Genomic DNA, 18,346 nt, shown 5'->3' on the forward strand with positions numbered 1-18,346 from the left:
ACAAGTTGGAACGAGATGGGATGAAGAAATTGAACCTAAAACAAAAATTTTGCTTGACCCTTTCAAAGGGTCCAAAGCGAATTTCTCTAAAGACCTCTCTTGCTTCTAATATGGGTTAAAATCTTTGATTCCACGCCTTGATTGAATGAAAAATGATCTATCTATGCCTTTGGAAATGAGTTGCAACCAAGTGAAATGAGGAAAAGTGAGGAATTTATGCAAAAAAGCAAAATTGACCCCTTCCCAAGGGTCCAAAGTGTAATTTGTTAAAGCTCTTGACCCTTCCAAAGAGTCCAGAGCAAAATCCTCCAAATGGCTTATTTCTTCACTAGGGACGTTGAATGGTAGTCATGCATGGCAGAGAAAAGAATCAAATATCAAGTCTAAAGCAAAGCTAAGTGAAAAGGATGAGAATTGAGCCAAAAAGAGCAAATTTGCTCCTGACCCTTCCAAAGGGTCCAAAGCGAATTTCTCCATAAAACATTATATCTTGCTCAAACATATGAACTAACTCATTCCCAAGCATTTTTTGAAGGCAAAAGACTTGTTTTTGATGATTAAAGGATGAGAAATGGAGTTTTGTGAAGGAAAATCAAGTAAAATGTCAATTTCGCTCCTTACCCTTCCAAAGGGTCTAGAGTGAAATTCTTTTTAAGCTCTTGACCCTTCCAAAGCGTCCAGAGCGAAATTCCTAGCAAGACTCTCTATTTTGTGTAATGTACTAAATAAACGTTGTTTTGATAGCAAATTGACTTGATGGTGATAGGAGAGGTGTGATTGGTTAAATTCAAGGCAAAGAAAGGACGAATGGATGAAGAAATTGGGCCTAGGAAGAATTTCGCTCCTGACCCTTCCAAAGGGTCTAGAGCGAATTCTCCTAAAAACACTATTTTCCTCCTTGTTCAAACCAAGATCTTTGTTCCTAGGATGTGGTTGAGGGAGGATGTATATATACTTGCCTTAAGAACTGAATGGAAGTGAAGGCAATGATAGATTTGAGGTCAAAAGACAAAATTCGCTCTTGACCCTTCCAAAGGGTCCAGAGCGAATTTTCATAGAATCTTCCCTTTGCTTCAAATTTTAACTAATTTTGTGCCTTGGAGCCTTAGCTAGGATGTCATCATGCCTTGGAAGCAATTGAGGGGTGAAAAGGTGGAGGATTTGGGCCTAAAATGCAAATTTCGCTCCTGACCCTTCCAAAGGGTCCAGAGCGAAATCCTTAGGATAGCCTAATTTCTTGTCAAAAAGATTGAGTAGACACCACTTTGAGAGCAAGTTGGCTTGAATATGATAGGATAAGGGGAAATGGACAAGTCCAAGGCAAATTGGATGTGAATTGAGCCTTGAAATGCAAATATTCGCTCCTGACCCTTCCAAAGGGTCCAGAGCGAAATCCTTAGCACGACTCCTTATTTCATCTAATGCACCCAAGAGATCTTGTTTTAGGCTAAATTGAGGGTGAATTCACTTGATGATGATAGAGGGAGATTTGAAAAGAAGATGAATGGTGTCAAAATGCAAATTTCGTTTTTGACCCTTCCAAAGGGTCCAGAGCAAAATTCATTAAACTTCTATTTTGCTCCATGTTTGAAACAAAGATTTTTGTTCCTATGGCGTAGTTGAGGGAAGATTGATGTATTCTTGCCTTGAGAAGAGTTTTGAGGCAAAGAGATGATGAAATTTGAGCTAAAATGCAAATTTCGCTCCTGACCCTTTCAAAGGGTCCAGAGCGAAATTCCTAGGAGGACTAATGTTTTGCCTAGGCCCTTGAGCAAAACCTATCTTTAAGCAATTTTGGAGGCAAGTGACTTGATCTTGATGAGGTAAGGGTGAGAGATGAAGTTCTATGAAGGAAGATTGAGTAAAATGCAAATTTCGCACCTGACCCTTCCAAAGGGTCTAGAGCGAATTTTTCTTGAGGTCCCGACCCTTCCAAAGGGTCCTCAGCGAAAATCTCATTATAGGTCTTCCCTGGAGAGGATCCAGAGCACATTTTATTATAGGTCCTGTCCTTGGAGAGGGTCCAAAGCGAGTTGATCTTAATGCTTTGTTGTTGATGATTTAATGTGAGAAATATCATGTTAGAATGAATATATCATGTATTCTTAATCATCTTTTGTTTGTTTTGCAGGTCAACAAAGTTAAGATGGAGGAAGATCAAGCCAAGACAAGGGCGACCTCTTCTAGCTCCATCATCATTAAAGATGCCTCAAATGCATGGAGGACTCAAAGTGCTTCAAAGCTGGAAGACTTCAAGTGTTCAAAGAGCTGCACGTAATAGACCAAGCTATCCTCAAGATCTTCATTCTACCACATGGAGAAACCACAAGATGTCAAAAGAAAGATCTTATAAAACTTCAAAGTGATATGAGCTACCAGAGGAGGAGTGACTTGTCTGGGAAGGAGGCTTCATCAAACACATGGGAGTCAAGGAGGTACATCATTCATCGAGTATATCAAGGACGAAGGAGGATCAACCAAAGCTAGTGCAAAGGTACATTGAAGAAGCAGATAGTTTTAGAAGAGTTAATCAAAGTTAGCTTCTCATCATCATCACATTGAATATCAAGAGATATGACATTCCTTGATTAAGCAAGTGTCGGACAAGGTGGCATCCCAGTCACTGTTCCTCCAGTCAGATACGTCCACATCAGCATGTCCAGATTCAATGCACCTGACTCACCAGTGATGGTGCAAACTTCGAGGCACTTATCCCAGTTTCCTATTGGTCCATACTCATGAAATGTAATTTTCTCATTGGCTAAGAGAATTAGTTGTAACAAACCCTAATTAGGGTTTTCATCTTGTAATCCTAGCCATTGATTGTAAATCAATCTGAGCCATTGAAATGTAAAGAGCTCTCTATATAAAGCTCTGGCTCTTCATTTGTAAAGGTTAATAGTTTGTTAATAGCTATAATAGTTAATAGAATAGCAATTAGAGTAGATTAGGAGGAGAAGGCAAGAAATTGTTACCTTGATTGTAAATGAACTTTGTTTTCATTGAAGTTGTGGTGAAATGTGTTGTTCCTTTTCAATCTGCATGGTCTCTTGTTGAATCTTCATTTTAGATGATAGATAATTAGATTGAATGAAGGAAGTTATTGAATGCACTCGCGTGGAATCCGCCTGGTCCAAACCACTAGCCTCTTGCTAATTGTAAGGGTGCCCTGCGTGGTCAACTGACATTGAATGAGCTTAATCTCGAGTTGTTACGGGTCTATTGTTCATGCATTAACTTGAATGGTGATTAGTGTTTGACGGTGTACGATTTGAACATATTCGAAGCATCCCTTAGAAGATCGCACTGAGTTGGTGTTGAATTGTTCAGCTTGATGGTGAGACCCAACCTAGGAGAACTCCAACTAGTCATTCATCCACCTTCTCGCATTCTAGGTCTTAGAGTAGACTTTCTGAGCCCTGTATCTTTTGATGTTTTTCCAGCAAGTTCAAACGCTCAGACATTCAAATGTAAATCCCCTTGTGATTCCAGCAAAATCACATCCCACCAACAGAGCTTATCCACACATAGAGACCCTACATATAAGAACCTTGGAGTCTTCTCGAATGATCCTTATGCGAAATCTTCAGCATTCGAGGAAATTTTGTTCAAGAGAGGATAAGATACCTTGGTATTTTATTTTGTGTTCGCATGTGCATGGAAAACACATCAACAGGGATGAGGAAGTAACATTCTGTCCCGTCCTCCCATCCTCCATCCAAGTCCAAGTGTGAGGGGCGGCGGATGTCCTGACACTTGAGAATATCACTGACTGGCTGTGTCCAAAACAATGCAACAATGAGGGATGGACTGAAATGGTGACAAGAGTGTCTTAGAGGCTTAAACCTTATTTCTGTATTCGTCAACAACACTCAAATGATTACATTCTATGGCTTTATAAAGTCATTCAATTTATTAACTACCCAAACTGTTGGTGTTGGAAATAAGCCACACCTGGACTGACGGATGGACTGGTCCAAGAGGGGCCGGTAGCTCAGTGGTAGAGCACTCCAGCAGCATATGGAAGGTCCTAGGTTCGAGTTCTAGCTGGTCCATGTCTCAACATGGTATCAGAGCCAGGTCCAGGCTAGGAGCCCCAAGCACATGAGAGGTGTGGCTTAAGGGGGGGTGTTGGTGTTGGAAATAAGCCATCCGGACCGACAATGGGCTGGTCCAAGAGGGGCCAGTAGCTCAGTGGTAGAGCACTCCAGCAGCGTATGGAAGGTCCTAGGTTTGAGTCCTAGCTGGTCCATGTCTCAACACAAACCACTAACTACTAACTCATTACTAATAACTAATTAAAAACTAACATCTAATAATTATAATAAATTAACATTAACATGTTAATTTATAATTTATTACTTTATTTCTATATCAGGCACTAATAAATTCCCAACACCCCACCTTTGGTGCTGACATAGGGACTTTATTTTGGTGCTACAGTATCAACAATTGTTATGTCTCGAATTTGCCCCTTTTTAATGATAACTTTTCTTTGGATGTCAGTTTCTACTGATAATGCATCCAATTTAATATCCATTTAAATAACTGTCTTGTGCATCAAACTGTGAATTAAAGTATTGAGAGTATTTGTAAAAAATTTCTGGGTTTTGTGTTCATATTCAACAGCTTTCCAGAACTTTTTAAATTTAGTTAAGAAATGAGAAAGATATTGCAGTTTCAGTGAGACTGCTAAATTGCCATTTTAAAATCAAAACAATATACCGGCAATAGAATGATGCTTAATGAGAACATGATTCGTCGTTTGCACAAACTGAGTATCCATCAAGAGCAGCATAATAAATCCATATCATTCTTGAAACAAATAAGCCCTCATAATTGAAAGATAAAAAACTTTTCTTTTACCTTAACCTCCTACATTTTTTTGGAATGCTCTAGATGTCTGCAACTTCAAATATGAACACAGTGAACGTAATGGAGGAAAAACTGCGGAAAAAATGTACACAAAGGAAGGGAAAGAAGATGCACATGAATGACAGATGTCAACAGGTTTGTTGAAAGGTCTGTGGTATCCGCTCGTACCATTGACAAATATGCAAGAAGAGTGGACGCCACAACTCCAGATTCATGCAAGGTTTGTGGTATCCATTAGTCCTTCATTTGCAGTGCTTGACTTTACAATGAATGGATGGGCAGAGAAAAAGAAGTGGGGTTGTGGAGGTCTGTGGTACCCGGTAATCCATTGCTTTAATCAACTTGACAAACAAAGCATGAGTGGTGAAATTTAAGGCCGCCTCTTTCTGAATCCACTTTGATACAATATTGAAATGGTGACAAGAGAGAGCTAGAGGCTCACACCTTTAAATTCTTCAGTCATCAATGCACAAATGATTATGTTCTAAATTCTTCAACTTGTTAACTACCCAAAACACTAACTACTGACTAACTCATAACTAACCAACTAAAAATTAACATTTAATAAATCAATATTAACATGTTAATTTATTATTTATTACTTTATACTATGTCATGCACCAAAAATCTCTGACAGGATGTCCTGGGAAACATCTCCTAGTTTGGGGAGACCACCCAGAGACTTTCCCTTAAATTTCCATGGATTGGAGACGGGGAAGGAACATTCTGTTTTGTCCTCCCATCAAGTCTAAGTATGATGGGTGGTTTTTGTCCTGACATCCCCAGGAAATCAGGGGCTGCAGGCTGTCTCCAAAATAGTGCAACAGCGAGGGGATGTCCTGGGAAACATCTTCCAGTTAGGAGAGATGTCCCAGAGGCTTTTCCCAAAAATTATGGTAGATTGGGGATGGGGATGGAACATTCTGTTCGGTTCTCTCATTCTCCAAATTGTGAATGTCCCCTGTTCCATATTGATATTAAAGACTAGTGCAATCATATCCAAAAAGTGCATAGGCATTTAACTAATGATACAGAACCATAAAAGGAGATGCAGCTGCGAGTAGCTGCTACAGGTCAAAGGAAAATAATCTGCTGCCCAAGAAAATGTTTGGATGTCAATAAAGATGCAGTACTGTGCAGACAAGAAGCAGCTACCACTAAAGAAGAATAAAGGAAATTATGTGTTGCCAAATAAAGAATTAAATAATATTACAAAATGAAATGATAATTAAAGTTTATTTTAAATATTAATCAGAAGGCATTTCGAAGAGTTATGACTCTTGGTGAACAAAATCTGTTTTGAGATAGACTAAGCAAGGAGGCATCATTGAAAAACATTATTATCATCTGTTTTCTACTCCTTGTGGAGCATGGAACTGTGGTTCATTTAAACCAAGGATGAAAACCCTCTAGGTCTGGAATCGGAGGACAAAAATCCACAATTCCTTAAGAGTGATTTCACATGGAGATCACTATTGAGCAAATTTGATTGATTCCAGTTTGAATAAAAATGTCTTTTTAACTAGCAGCTGGTTGTGGCATTCTATGTGCCAAAATCGGAACATATTTCAAGGCACTCAAAGACAGAAAAAGGCATTTTCACCAAGTAATAGATTGCTGCAAAATAGCAGCTGCAACAGAGGATTAATTTGTTTTTTTCTGAGCTATATTCTAAACATTATATCTGAACTAAAGAATAAGCTATCGAACTGCAATATGTGGGTCATCAAAAGTAATAAGGATTTCATACTTAAGTTTAATTTTGTAAACTATTATAATATTGAGCTAGGGTTTGTCATAAATTTTTTATGTCATATTATAGGGGTTAGGCTGTAAAAAATTGGGGCTACACTAATTAGCAGAGAGTAGAAAGTTTGGTATAGCATACTTCTTTGGCCAATGTGGAGAGAAGATATCTGTCACTTGGTTCTTGTTTCTGAATGCCATTCCTGTTTTTTTTTTGGGAATTGCACAATATGCAATCCTTTGTTCTGCATATTAAGGTAAATTGATTGCTCTCTATGGGTGCAGGAGAATATCAGAAGATGTGTGTGCATTATTTATGACCCGGTTAGGTCAGGACAGGGTGTTTTGGCAATGAAGGCATTGAAACTTCAGGAATCTTTCATGGATCTCTACAAGAATCAAGAGTTCACTGGCGAAAAGTAATTTTTGGTGTTTTTTTTTAGCACCTAAATAATTTTCAAAACTACATCATTAGCAGGAAGTACACCAGGATATCTCTGTTGATTTTGTTGGTTTTACAGGTTGAGAGAGAAGAATCTGACATGGGTGGATATCTTTGAAGAGATTCCTGTATGTAATCCTTTTGCTGCTTGATATTGTAATTTTTTTTATTGATTTGTGAACATAGTTTTATGCAACTTATAAAATATGACATTTCCTAATTTTGTAGTTCTTCTAATATGATATTATTCATGGGAGTTTCTCCTCCACATCTTATTTTATATGGCACAAGAATGTTAACCAATTCTGTTCTATTTCTTTTTTTAAAAAGTTTTTCTTGATTAGGATTCTGAATTTCCGACTGAAACAAGAAACAAGCAGATTTTGCGTTTTTGACTTTTGAGTGTATATGACAAAATATATATTCTTGGTAGTGCTGGCAGCCTACAAAAACATTTAGTCCTTAGCTCTATGTTAGGTTTTATCGTCTGGACTCTGGATAACATCTTACAAAGCTCACAAATTTCTGTCATAATACCATTAGTTATACATGTATTGGGCTCTGTTGAAGTAGTTTTATGAACAACCATCATACAATGTCCTCAAATTTGAAATCCATTGTAGCATATTTTATATAAATATTGAAAAATTTCCTTGTTCCTTCTATGTGCAACTGATTCAGCTAATATTATAATTTTCTTATTTTCATTTATTTGTAATAGGTTTTTTTTCGTGTGTTGTATATGTGGACAATATTTCTTGCTGATGTCATTTACCATCTACACCTTTCAAGATTCTGTGTATCAATTTTCTATTGATATTTCGAGATTTCATGGAATTAATAGGGTATTGGTTTTGCTTCAAGTGTTGGTAATGATGCCTTTCTTTAAACTCAATTGTTTAATTAGAATTAACTGTTATGGTTCTAATGCAGGTTAAAATTTCAAACTCTACGCTTGTTAGTGCCATTATGACTGAGTTGGAAACTGATTCACCAGTGACCCAGGTGTGATTGGCTTGACTAACTTGGAATTAATTCATCATTGTTTGCATTAAGGGATTATATAAATCTATTGCTGTTTTTAACTTTTTTATTTGTAGAATTTCTTGATAATCGCTCCTTTTTCTGGTATAAGCAGGGCGACTATGACAGGCTGGCACTGTCCACAAACCCTTTTATTGAAAAGAATCTCGAGTTTCTAATTGAGTGCATGGATGATCTTTCAGGGGAACAGCAAAGGGTGTGTGCACTGATATTGTGTATATAGATTTTTGTTGGTTCCCGATGTCTATAATTTGGGGATGCTTCTGCTGCTTATAAATGAGGATTTTAGTATCTTACAGCTTGTATTGGTTTCAGTTTCAATATTATTATCGCAATCTTCAACGGCAACAAACTCAACAGCAGACTTGGCTACAGAAAAGAAGGTAAAATCTATGCTAATTTTTTGTTCACTTGTAAGATCCCAAGAATTTTATTGCATTTAACTGTGCTATTTAGATTTATCGTTTTAAACTATGGCTGGTCCTTTAATATTCTTTGACAGCTTGAACATTCTACAGCACGATGAACTGACTCTGAAGTTTCTCTGTAGATTTCTGACTTGTTATCTTTATTGTTACAGAGCTGATAACTTGGCACGTAAAGCAGCTGGTGAAGAACCATTACCTGAAGAAGATCCTTCAAATTCAATTTTTAAGCCAATCATTGAGCCCTCCCGACTTGATAGCTACCTCATAGTCAATCAAGTTGCTAATTATTGTGATCAAATTAAGGGGTATGCTTTGTTTTTGACATGCTTATTAAAAACTTTGATAACCAGGAGCATCTATAATGAATCAATCATATTGTGTTTTCAACTTTTCAACAAACCAATTTGATTTCTATCATAAATGGTTTTGCACTATAATGGTATGCATTTTCTTCATGGGCTTCATATGTTTGGCATTCTTCTTCATAAGGTTTTGAATTTGCATTTTGTGTAAATCTGCAGGTTTTCTGGACAGAGTTTCTGCAGACTGTATTTAATGGATGCAGTTCACGAGAATTAAGACTTATTAGTTAACATTTCTCTTTGATGGGACATTTGAATTTGATGCGATGGTGCGAGGTTTTCCGAACTCCTTTGAAGGAGATTTTAAGGTGAATTATCTTTAAATGTTGAAAGAGGTTCTAGCCAAGAGCACCTTTGCAGTTTTGCTGTGTTCGATAGTAATCATTGTGAGATCTGAAATGGTGTCATTTCAGAAGAACTAGTAATTTTTAAATTTTTTAACTATCCCAGGGAGAGGCATCAGCATGTTGTCTTCCAAGTTTTAGCGATACAGATTTATCTTCCTAGTTGGCTGATTTGCAATCAAAGTTGAGTTTGTAGCATTTCCTGTAGGATTCAATGCTAATTTTTTTTTGCCTGATATGTTTTGAAGGATAATCTTCTCAATCAAATGCCTCATTATTTACTGTCTACAAGGAATATGGTCGAGGCTTGCAATTTTCCTTCTCCATGGCATGTTATTCTTTCAAGCGACTTTCTCATGATACCCCTTTCCTTGTTTACAGAAGATATATTTGCTACAAGTATCAAAAACAAAACCATCAAAGAACATTTTATGAAGACAAAAATACTAATCCGAGCAATTCATCCCAATTTGAACACATGCTGATTAAAGTCGAATTCCATTTTAACTTCTAATTTGCAGTCAATCCCGATTTTGATTTATTTAATATTTGTGATTTGGCAGTTGACATCGAACTAGCAATGATCAGCTAGCTGCAATAAATTGTTGTGGTGTGCTAAATTAAAAAGCATTATTTTTTTGGTGATTTTTTCCCTATGAGATTCGGAGTAATTGAATTCCATTTTTATTTCTAGGCTGCAATTATTCTGGATTCTGAATAAATCATTTTGATTTATTGGACATTTGTGATTTGGCAATTGACATTTCATGAGCAATTATCAGCTGCTTTTTCAAAATCATTTTGATTTATCTAGCTTTTGTAATTTTTGCGATTGACATTTCATGAGCAATTATCGGCTGTTTTTTCAATTTTATATTTTATTTTGTGCAATTTGTAACATGGCAGGTGTTTAAACTGGAGGAAACAATTAAAAACTATTGTGATTTTTTTTTTTGAAAATTCATGTTAACAATGATTTATCGTTGGTAGGTTTTGAGCTTTCTAGTTCTTGAAAATAATTTGAGTGCGTTTGGATTCAACTAACCTTTTTGGCATAAATCTTCTGGATCATAATATAATTTTACGAGGATGGTATCATGGAATATGATTTTAAAGGTTGATTAAATAAAGCAATAAGATAGTGGAGTGATTAGGAATGTTGATGCATGAAAAATCATATGGTTGTATCCAAAAGTAAATCAAATCAAGAAATGTTTTATGACTATAAAGTAGATTATTGGATCACTTCTATTGACCATCTTTAATGTTGTAAGTTTTATACAACCAAATCAAATCAAGAAATGTTTATAACTATAAAGTAGATTATTGGATCACTTCTATTGACCATCTTTAATGTTGTAAGTTCTATACAACCAAATCAAATCAAGAAATGTTTTATAACTATGAACTAGATTATTGGATCACTTCTATTGACCATCTTTAATGTTGTGAGTTCTAAATTCCAGTTCTAAGATTCTTTTATTAGCCGTGCCTTGGTGTTCTCAAAATCTGAAATACCATTTACAACTCCTTTTATTTCTTTTTACTAGTGGAGTGCTTATTTTTTAGAACTTATAGTAATTTACAGAGGTTTTGGATCGGTTGCATTGTAGGTTTTTGTTGAAAGCTGTGTAAAAATAGTGTTGGTGGATATCATGTTCGATAATTTACACAAATTTTGCATTGATTGTATTCCAGGTTCTTTTGATTGGATAGTCTTGGCAGATATTATCATATATTGTATGTAGTTTTTAGATTTGATTGTGTAATATGTGGGATATTATCATATGTTGTATGTAGTTTTTGAATTTGATTGTGTAGATTTTTAGCCAATAGGCTATTATAGGTGGGAACTCCCACTGGATTTTCCTCATGTCTGATGTCGCAATTTTCTTCCGACTGGTTTTACATCGTCAGAACAGATGCGTAAGCACACGAGCTGAAGACTATGCAATAGTCTGAAATTGAACTAACCAAAGTTAATACGGTCCAATAAGGCATGGACATTGTTGCAAAAGCATTGATTTTCGTTACTTTTTTAATGCATTTGCATTTATTCCTTCAGGCGCAACGTATCTACTGTTCAGCGTAGTGTGTTGCAAATTTTTATACAATTTTTCTTTGCGAGCAGTTTAAACCTTGATATTTTTGGATCTCTGTAACCTCGAGCACTAATATTTTAAAATGCATCTTTTGTTTTGTATGAAATTATTGAAGCAGCTGGAGATGGTTTTGGTTTTTTTCATTCTAAAAAAATTCTACCATGTCAGGGTTTTGTAATCTTTCAATGCAAACGCTACCCATTTTTTAATCATCCACATTGTTGGCAGCATGCCACAATTTGTGCAGAACCTTGAGGTAAGTTACTTGCCATGGTTTCGGTGATTTTTTTAATCATTATGTAGCCAGATCATTTTATTTCTTTGTTTTATTTCATTCTAAAAGTCTTCTTGTTAAACAGTTATCTCAAAAAAAAATCAGTACCTCAAACCTTCAAGAACACTTCAATTTGGTAGCAATTTGGAATAATTTTAGCCTTTGGTCTAGAATTTGCCCAGAATTTGAAGCCGGCTGCACTTAAGCTTGAATGAATAGATTTTAAAACCTAGACCCTTATTCTGAGATTTTTGAAAATTTTATTTAGACTTGCTTTAACATCCATCTTTGATTCCTTATTTTGAGATTTTTGTGAAATTAAAACCTTCATATGGGCTTTCCATAACATCATCGTTGTTCCCATAGTTTGAGATTTTGTGAAATTGAAACCTTTTATTTGGGTTTGCTATAACATTATCAAAGAAACCAAAGAAGAGAGAACATCCCATCGGAAATCTGGTGTCTCATGCCGATTTTCCCCCACGGTGCCGATATCCAATCGGAAGTTTGTGCTGAGCTCAAATTCACTCATGTTCGTTCATTGTAGTTTGGAACATTGGCAATCTCGATGTCAGTGCATTTATTTATGCCGTATGCATCGGGTTAATACCATGCGAAATGAACAAAGTTTGCAGGAAAATTAATTATTATTTTGTAAATTTGGATCGTTCACTTCTACTACTGCTTCCATTTTCCTGAAACTTATGAACACCAAAGTACAAAGCCTCAAATCTTTTTGATGAATTTATAGTGAAAATAATAATTTGTACTGGCAAATATTTTTTCTCCACTTTTTCTAGTTTTCCTTTGTGATCTCAGTGCAAAAGGAGTTCTAATTTGATAAAGAAATAGAGAACTGATGAGGCAAAGAACACATCCTCACGGTTTTTAAATAATTATTTCATAAATTAGGAAATACTGTTAATACAGTGCTAAAACTGTGCATTCTATAGGTACCTTTTGTTAAAGTTTGTTCTTTCTACATAGAGACCACTAACCACTCAAAAAAAAATCAATACTACTGTAATATACCTGAAATTATCAAGTTCCTACATTATTTATATGATAAATTACAAAATATTAATTATTGATTTAAAATATCTCAAAATATTAATTATTTTTTTATTAGATGAATAAAAAGCGTGAAAGCAAAAAAGTAGTGGTACGGTCATTTTAGCAATGTTGAAAGAAAAATTTAATTATCCTCTATTTAAAATAACACATTCACTTTACTATATATCACAAATTGCAATCTTTAAAAAATGTTAGAACTTTAACCTTGTATGAAATTCATGCTTGCAATCACGTTTTTAAAATATGTACTGAAATGTGTGTTATAGAAGACTATGTCACATGAGGGAACTTCGTATATAAAACAAAAACAAAAAGATTAAATATTCAATTCATTTAAATGAGAAACTCCACCTTAATTTGTGGGTAGTTTAGATATTCCTCATATATTGTTAATAAGAGGTATATTGTTTAATATAAATAGTATATTATATAAGTGAGTTAATAAATAAGTAAATAAATAAATTTAAATATAAATAATGTATATTAATATAATATGATAAATATTACATAAGTGAGTTAATATAATATAATAAATATTATCATAACAATTTCATTTTGAGATCAATTAAGATACCAATTTCATTTCGAGATTAGGGTTCACATTATTCACTTAAGATTACAATTAAGGTTATGTGAGGGTCCTTATTTACTTGGAGCTTATTTATTGGTTCCAGAGCAGAGGTTTTTGCAGCACGACTTCAGAAGTCCGCAGTCCACTTCGGCATGAAGGTCATTGGGTTGAGATTTATTACTCTCTCTAAATCCATGACTGGATAAACAAGTTGCCCATGTGTTTGAACACTTAATCCAGGTGTTGGATAAGGTTAATGAAAAACTGAGGAGGCAGGGTTTTTTTTTGGAGGGTGATTCATTTTGTCATTTTAGAGACTTGTTAATTTAGGGTAATGGTGGCAAAATAGTGCGAAGTGATGGGCACGAGAATCTCTGAGGCTGCACATCTGGGAAATATCCATGCCAATGAAAGTTACATAGCCAAGGATTATTGTGGGAATAGCATGTTGGAAATGCTCTGGTAAACATGTATCCAAAATGTGGAAGCATAGACAAGGCACGCAAACTGTTTGACAGAATGCTTAAAAGAAATGTGGTCTCCAGCAATTCTCTGATTGTAGGCTATTCACAAAATATATCTGTTGAAAAGGGTTCAGAAAGTTTCAAATCAAATGTAATTGGGAGGTGTAAATCAAGACTACATTATCGGTAGTTCTAATTAGGGCAAAACTACATCAGGGCTAAAACTGTTTTTTTAAAAAGTTTCTAAGCCTCTTTTGCAGCAACTCCAGGAACACCATGTTATGCCGCAAACTGTTTGTTATACCATTTCATTTTCGCAATTCGTATTCAACCCTTACCAGTACCCATGCTTGTTCGCAGAACCTCTTTTCACACTTTGTCTCCACCAAATTTAACATGTCTGCGGCCGACATCACTCGGATGTTTAGACGGGCTACCTCCTTGCAGAAGCTTCAAACCCTCGACAAGGTCGACCAGTTTGTTAATATGTTGAACAGATACGGCTGCTCTGAAGTCCAAATTGCTAAGATAATGATGGCACATCCGCAAATAATTGGCGTAAGAGCAGAAAGGATATTGGAACCCAAAATCAAACTGCTGGAAGATTTCGGCTTTCAAGGTGAAACTTTGGCGAAGCTTTTGGCGAGCAATCCAAAAATCTTGACCGTCGGCCTCGAGAACGACGTTCTTCCCAAAATGGAGTTTCTCAAGAATCTATTTCAGTCTCAGGAGTCCCTCATCAAATCCCTGCTTAGAGCCTCCTCCATTTTCAGTTATGACCTGGAGAAAACCCTGAAGCCCTCTGTTGTTTTCTGGGAGAGATATGGTTTTCACGGCACCGAGCTCGTCCGACTCATACGGATAAGACCGGCCATTGTGCAACGCTCTTCTCTAACACCTGCCCAAGCTGATCTCATTCGGGACATCGGGGTCGACAAAGAAAGCACGGCGTGCAAATATATTGTAAGTTTAGTGGCTACTAGCAGCATGGAAACGCTAAAGGCCAAGATAGAGAATATCCAACTCTGCGGACTCTCAGCTGAAGAAACCTGGCAACTATGTCGGGCTAAACTTCAAGTCCTTGATTACAACAAGGTAAGAGTTCGTGAAACGATGAACTTTGTAGTTAAAGAAATGGAGCTCCCTGCAAATTGTATAGTGAAGCACTACTGGTTGTTGCACTTAAATTTGGAAAAGGTTACGAGGCCGAGGTTTCTAGTCTGGCAGAAAATCAAATCCATGAATGGCTCGAGCCTTTCTCTTTTCTCAGTATTGACGATGCCAGAGGCAAGGTTTGTTAGAAATATTATTAGAGACATCCAGAATCTACAACGCTGTGGACAATTTATGATTATGCAATCTCTAATGCTTCCAATCAAACACAGCTCAATTCAATGTTAATTTGTATTTTTGGAAATGAAACAGTGAGAGTCAGGACTCAAAAACTACAGCAAACATATTAATCAGAAGGTAGGCAGGCTCTCCTCATCAAGGTGTTGGCTGTGGGCATTTTACAATTCTAGAGGGAGGATATTCAACAACAGAAGCTACGTCCATTTTCCCCTGCCATGTATTTTGTGTCTAATTGTTCTTCAAGCAAGGTGTGCATAGGAGTTACTGACATTTTAAGTGAGCTAATTGCTTTACTGCAGTCATTCAGTGAGTGACTATTTAATAGCTAGAAGTTTTGTTATTTGAAAGGCATTTAAGTAAATCGCATCATTATGGTTGGAATAACAGCTATGAAAGAGGAAGTAGTGAATAATTAAACATAATTTTCAGCAATTAAGTTCCCAGCCACCAAATATTTGCGGAAGCTGTAACCTTGGATTTGATGTAGTAACCTGAGTCGGTTTTTCTTAATATTGTCATGTATGTCCTTCAAAGAAATTATTAAAATAAGTAAACCATACCGGTAGGTTCTTCCATTTACAGTGGAAGTACATTAGCAGCTGGACAACACCGCAGAACATTATTAGTTTGATGTCATATTTAATAAATTGTTCCAAGCATATATTTGGGGCGCCAGGTCATTTCACGCTCTGACTAAGCAAACTTGCTTTTCAAAATAAATTGGATATTTAGGGACAAGAAGTTCGATATTGATCCTTGCAAGAACCTCCATGGTTCATAACTTTCCAATGCCTTAGTAATCCATTTAATCACAAGAGAAATATCATGCCTAAATTATCCAAGAAAACACGAGTCCCATCTGACAAATAGAAGATTATTAAAGAGTCCCATCTACAAATAGAAGATTATTAAACGCTACAATAGGATAATATCTTTTTACAAAATTGAATCTTGCCCCAAGGAAAGATATTGTCTATTCCAACCATCAAGCTTTCTATAAATCTGTCTTAGTCCAAACTAAACTTGGGCATGTATACTTATTAAACTAAACTTGGGCATGTCAACCCAACCAAGCATGATGGATTTCACATTAGATATCTTTGCACCATGATGGATTTCACATTAGATATCTTTGCACCTGAAGCAATGCTAAAGAATTCTAATTTCAAAGATTACATTATTCAAGTTCCATAAATAATGTTTTGGTGTCAACAAATTGAATGTTTAACAAATCATTTTTATCTAGAAGGGAGAGGCCCCTAATCCTAGGGGTCAAACAAGATTGTCTTAATAGATAGTCAGTTGCATCATAAGCTATTACAAAGAGAGCGGGGACCAGGGGCAACCTTGTCTGATTGATCTTTCTAAAGTGAACATCTCGAATCAGGAGCAATCTACATTTTTTTTTTGTCGATAATAATTGTTGATTTTATTAAGAAATTGAGTTTTGACGGTGAAAGTCGAGGGTTTGGAGTTTGACAGGCCATTAGAGGCCATTTTTAACCAAAGGAAAACCAAAATCGCTTGTAGATCTAGTATGCAAATTTAATGTCTTTCAGGACAAATGGAGCTATAGAGCTTAACGACATAGAAAATACATACTCTTTTTTGAGGATTGTTTTCCATTTTGGTTTTCAGATGTTTTTGGCTTAAATTATAAATCTCTACAATAGACCTGTAGGCCAAAATGGTCTGCAAAATCCATCATGCTAGATAATTGTATATTTACTTATTTAGGAATTTGTTTCTCAGTCTTTCATGAAGGTCTGTAAATCCAAAACCCTAGCAGTAAATGGTAAAACAGTCTCTAGTAACCATGGAAGTAGAAAATTGTATATTTTTTTTGGTTACGAGAATTGTAGTTTGGCCTTAAGGTCTGAGATCCATTTTATCATCTCATCTGCAAAATTGTATTTTTCATTTAATGTTTTTAGGGTGATAGTGAATCTGAAGAGGAAGAGAGTGACATTGAAGAGGAAGAGAATGAAGTTGAGGCAGGGGATAGAGATGGCGGTGATATTGCAGCTAGATCAAAGTATCTATCAAAAGTTGCGAATGACAGCGATGAGTCTGATGATCAGCGGAGGGTTGTTAGGTCTGCAAAAGACAAGAGGTTTGACGAAATGAGTCTTACTGTTGATCAGATAAAGAATGCCATGAAGATTAATGATTGGGTCAGCTTACAGGAGAGCTTTGATAAGCTTAACAAGCAACTAGAGAAGGTGATCCGGGTCACAAAGTCCGTCCAGGTCCCTAGACTTTATATCAAGGCTCTTGTTATGCTAGAGGATTTTCTGGCGCATGCCCTGGCTAACAAGGAGGCTAAGAAAAAGATGAGCAGTAGCAATGTTCAAGCTCTCAATTCAATGAAGCAAAAGCTAAAGAAAAATAATAAACTTCATGAAGTTGATATTGAGAGATATAGAGCCAGTCCTGTGTCAGAAGATGATGTGGATAAATCTGATGAGAATGATGAGGATTCTGAAGTGGATGTTGAGGAAGACCCTGCCAAATTAGCCGCTTCATGTAATATAGTGTCTGATGAAGATGAAGATGAGGAGGAAGGTCAAGATGAAAAGGGTGGTTGGAAGAAGAAGAGTAAGAGGGATAAGTTAATGGACAAACAATTTATGCGAGATCCAAGTGAGATTACATGGGAAATGGTGGACAAGAAGCGTAAAGAAATAATTTCTGCTTGTGGAAGGAAAGGAACAGGCATGTATACATAGTTATATTTAGAAGGGAAGATTTTTCTCAGGCATTTATACATAGTTATATTTAGAAGGGAAGATTTTTCTCAATTACCATGAATAATATTGTATTTAGAAGGGAAGATTTTTCTCAATTACCATTAATAATATTGTATTTGCTGAGAATTAGCTTAATTTATTTTGGTATAATCAAAGAAATGGGACTCGGACTTGGCAAGGCCAACTCAGACTCGGACTCGGTAAGGCTGGATTCGGGAAAGTGAAAAACTCAAGAAATTTAGAGATTTTTAAAGATTTAAAACTTGTTTCATGCACCTTTTATTGAATACGCCTTAAAGACACAACAACATCATCAAACTCGGCTCATTTGATTACATACACAAGTATACATCAATCACATAAGCATAAACGCAAATTGTAGCTGAAGGAAATAACAAACTTAGATATATAAATATTGACAAATGTATACAATATTACAACTCATGGAATAAAAAATCCATGTCATCATATGATCATCATTAAATGTTCCATACAAATACCAAAGGTAAATACAACT

The 18,346-nt window shown here is 35.9% G+C and overlaps 2 protein-coding genes across 2 annotated transcripts in view; both read left to right on the plus strand.

The window, feature by feature from the left end:
* Positions 1-9,532, plus strand: part of LOC131038349 (eukaryotic translation initiation factor 3 subunit H) — a 27,684-nt gene extending 18,152 nt beyond the window's left edge. The window contains exons 6-12 of the mRNA XM_057970735.2: positions 6,907-7,040; positions 7,143-7,191; positions 7,997-8,068; positions 8,202-8,303; positions 8,423-8,490; positions 8,688-8,840; positions 9,057-9,532. Of these exons, the coding sequence (XP_057826718.1) occupies positions 6,907-7,040; positions 7,143-7,191; positions 7,997-8,068; positions 8,202-8,303; positions 8,423-8,490; positions 8,688-8,840; positions 9,057-9,114 (636 nt within the window). The 3' untranslated portion in view covers positions 9,115-9,532. The remainder of the gene's footprint in view (positions 1-6,906; positions 7,041-7,142; positions 7,192-7,996; positions 8,069-8,201; positions 8,304-8,422; positions 8,491-8,687; positions 8,841-9,056) is intronic.
* Positions 9,118-17,890, plus strand: LOC131038350 (eukaryotic translation initiation factor 3 subunit C-like). The gene is made up of 2 exons (XM_057970736.2): positions 9,118-9,205; positions 17,014-17,890. Exons 1-2 carry the CDS (start codon positions 9,164-9,166, stop codon positions 17,806-17,808), a joined length of 837 nt encoding a protein of 278 aa, XP_057826719.2. The 5' UTR covers positions 9,118-9,163; the 3' UTR covers positions 17,809-17,890.
* Positions 17,891-18,346: the final 456 nt, after the last annotated feature.

The sequence above is a fragment of the Cryptomeria japonica genome, chromosome 10, assembly GCF_030272615.1.
Source record: "Cryptomeria japonica chromosome 10, Sugi_1.0, whole genome shotgun sequence".
Classification (NCBI taxonomy): Eukaryota; Viridiplantae; Streptophyta; class Pinopsida; order Cupressales; family Cupressaceae; genus Cryptomeria; species Cryptomeria japonica.

What these genes read in the sequence shown, in the direction of transcription:
- LOC131038350 (XM_057970736.2), top strand. Translation starts at nt 9,164, where the DNA reads ATGGTGCGAGGTTTTCCGAACTCCTTTGAAGGAGATTTTAAG. An exon ending in CCTTTGAAGGAGATTTTAAG is followed by an intron (nt 9,206 to 17,013) that starts GTGAATTATCTT and finishes TAATGTTTTTAG; the next exon opens with GGTGATAGTGAATCTGAAGA.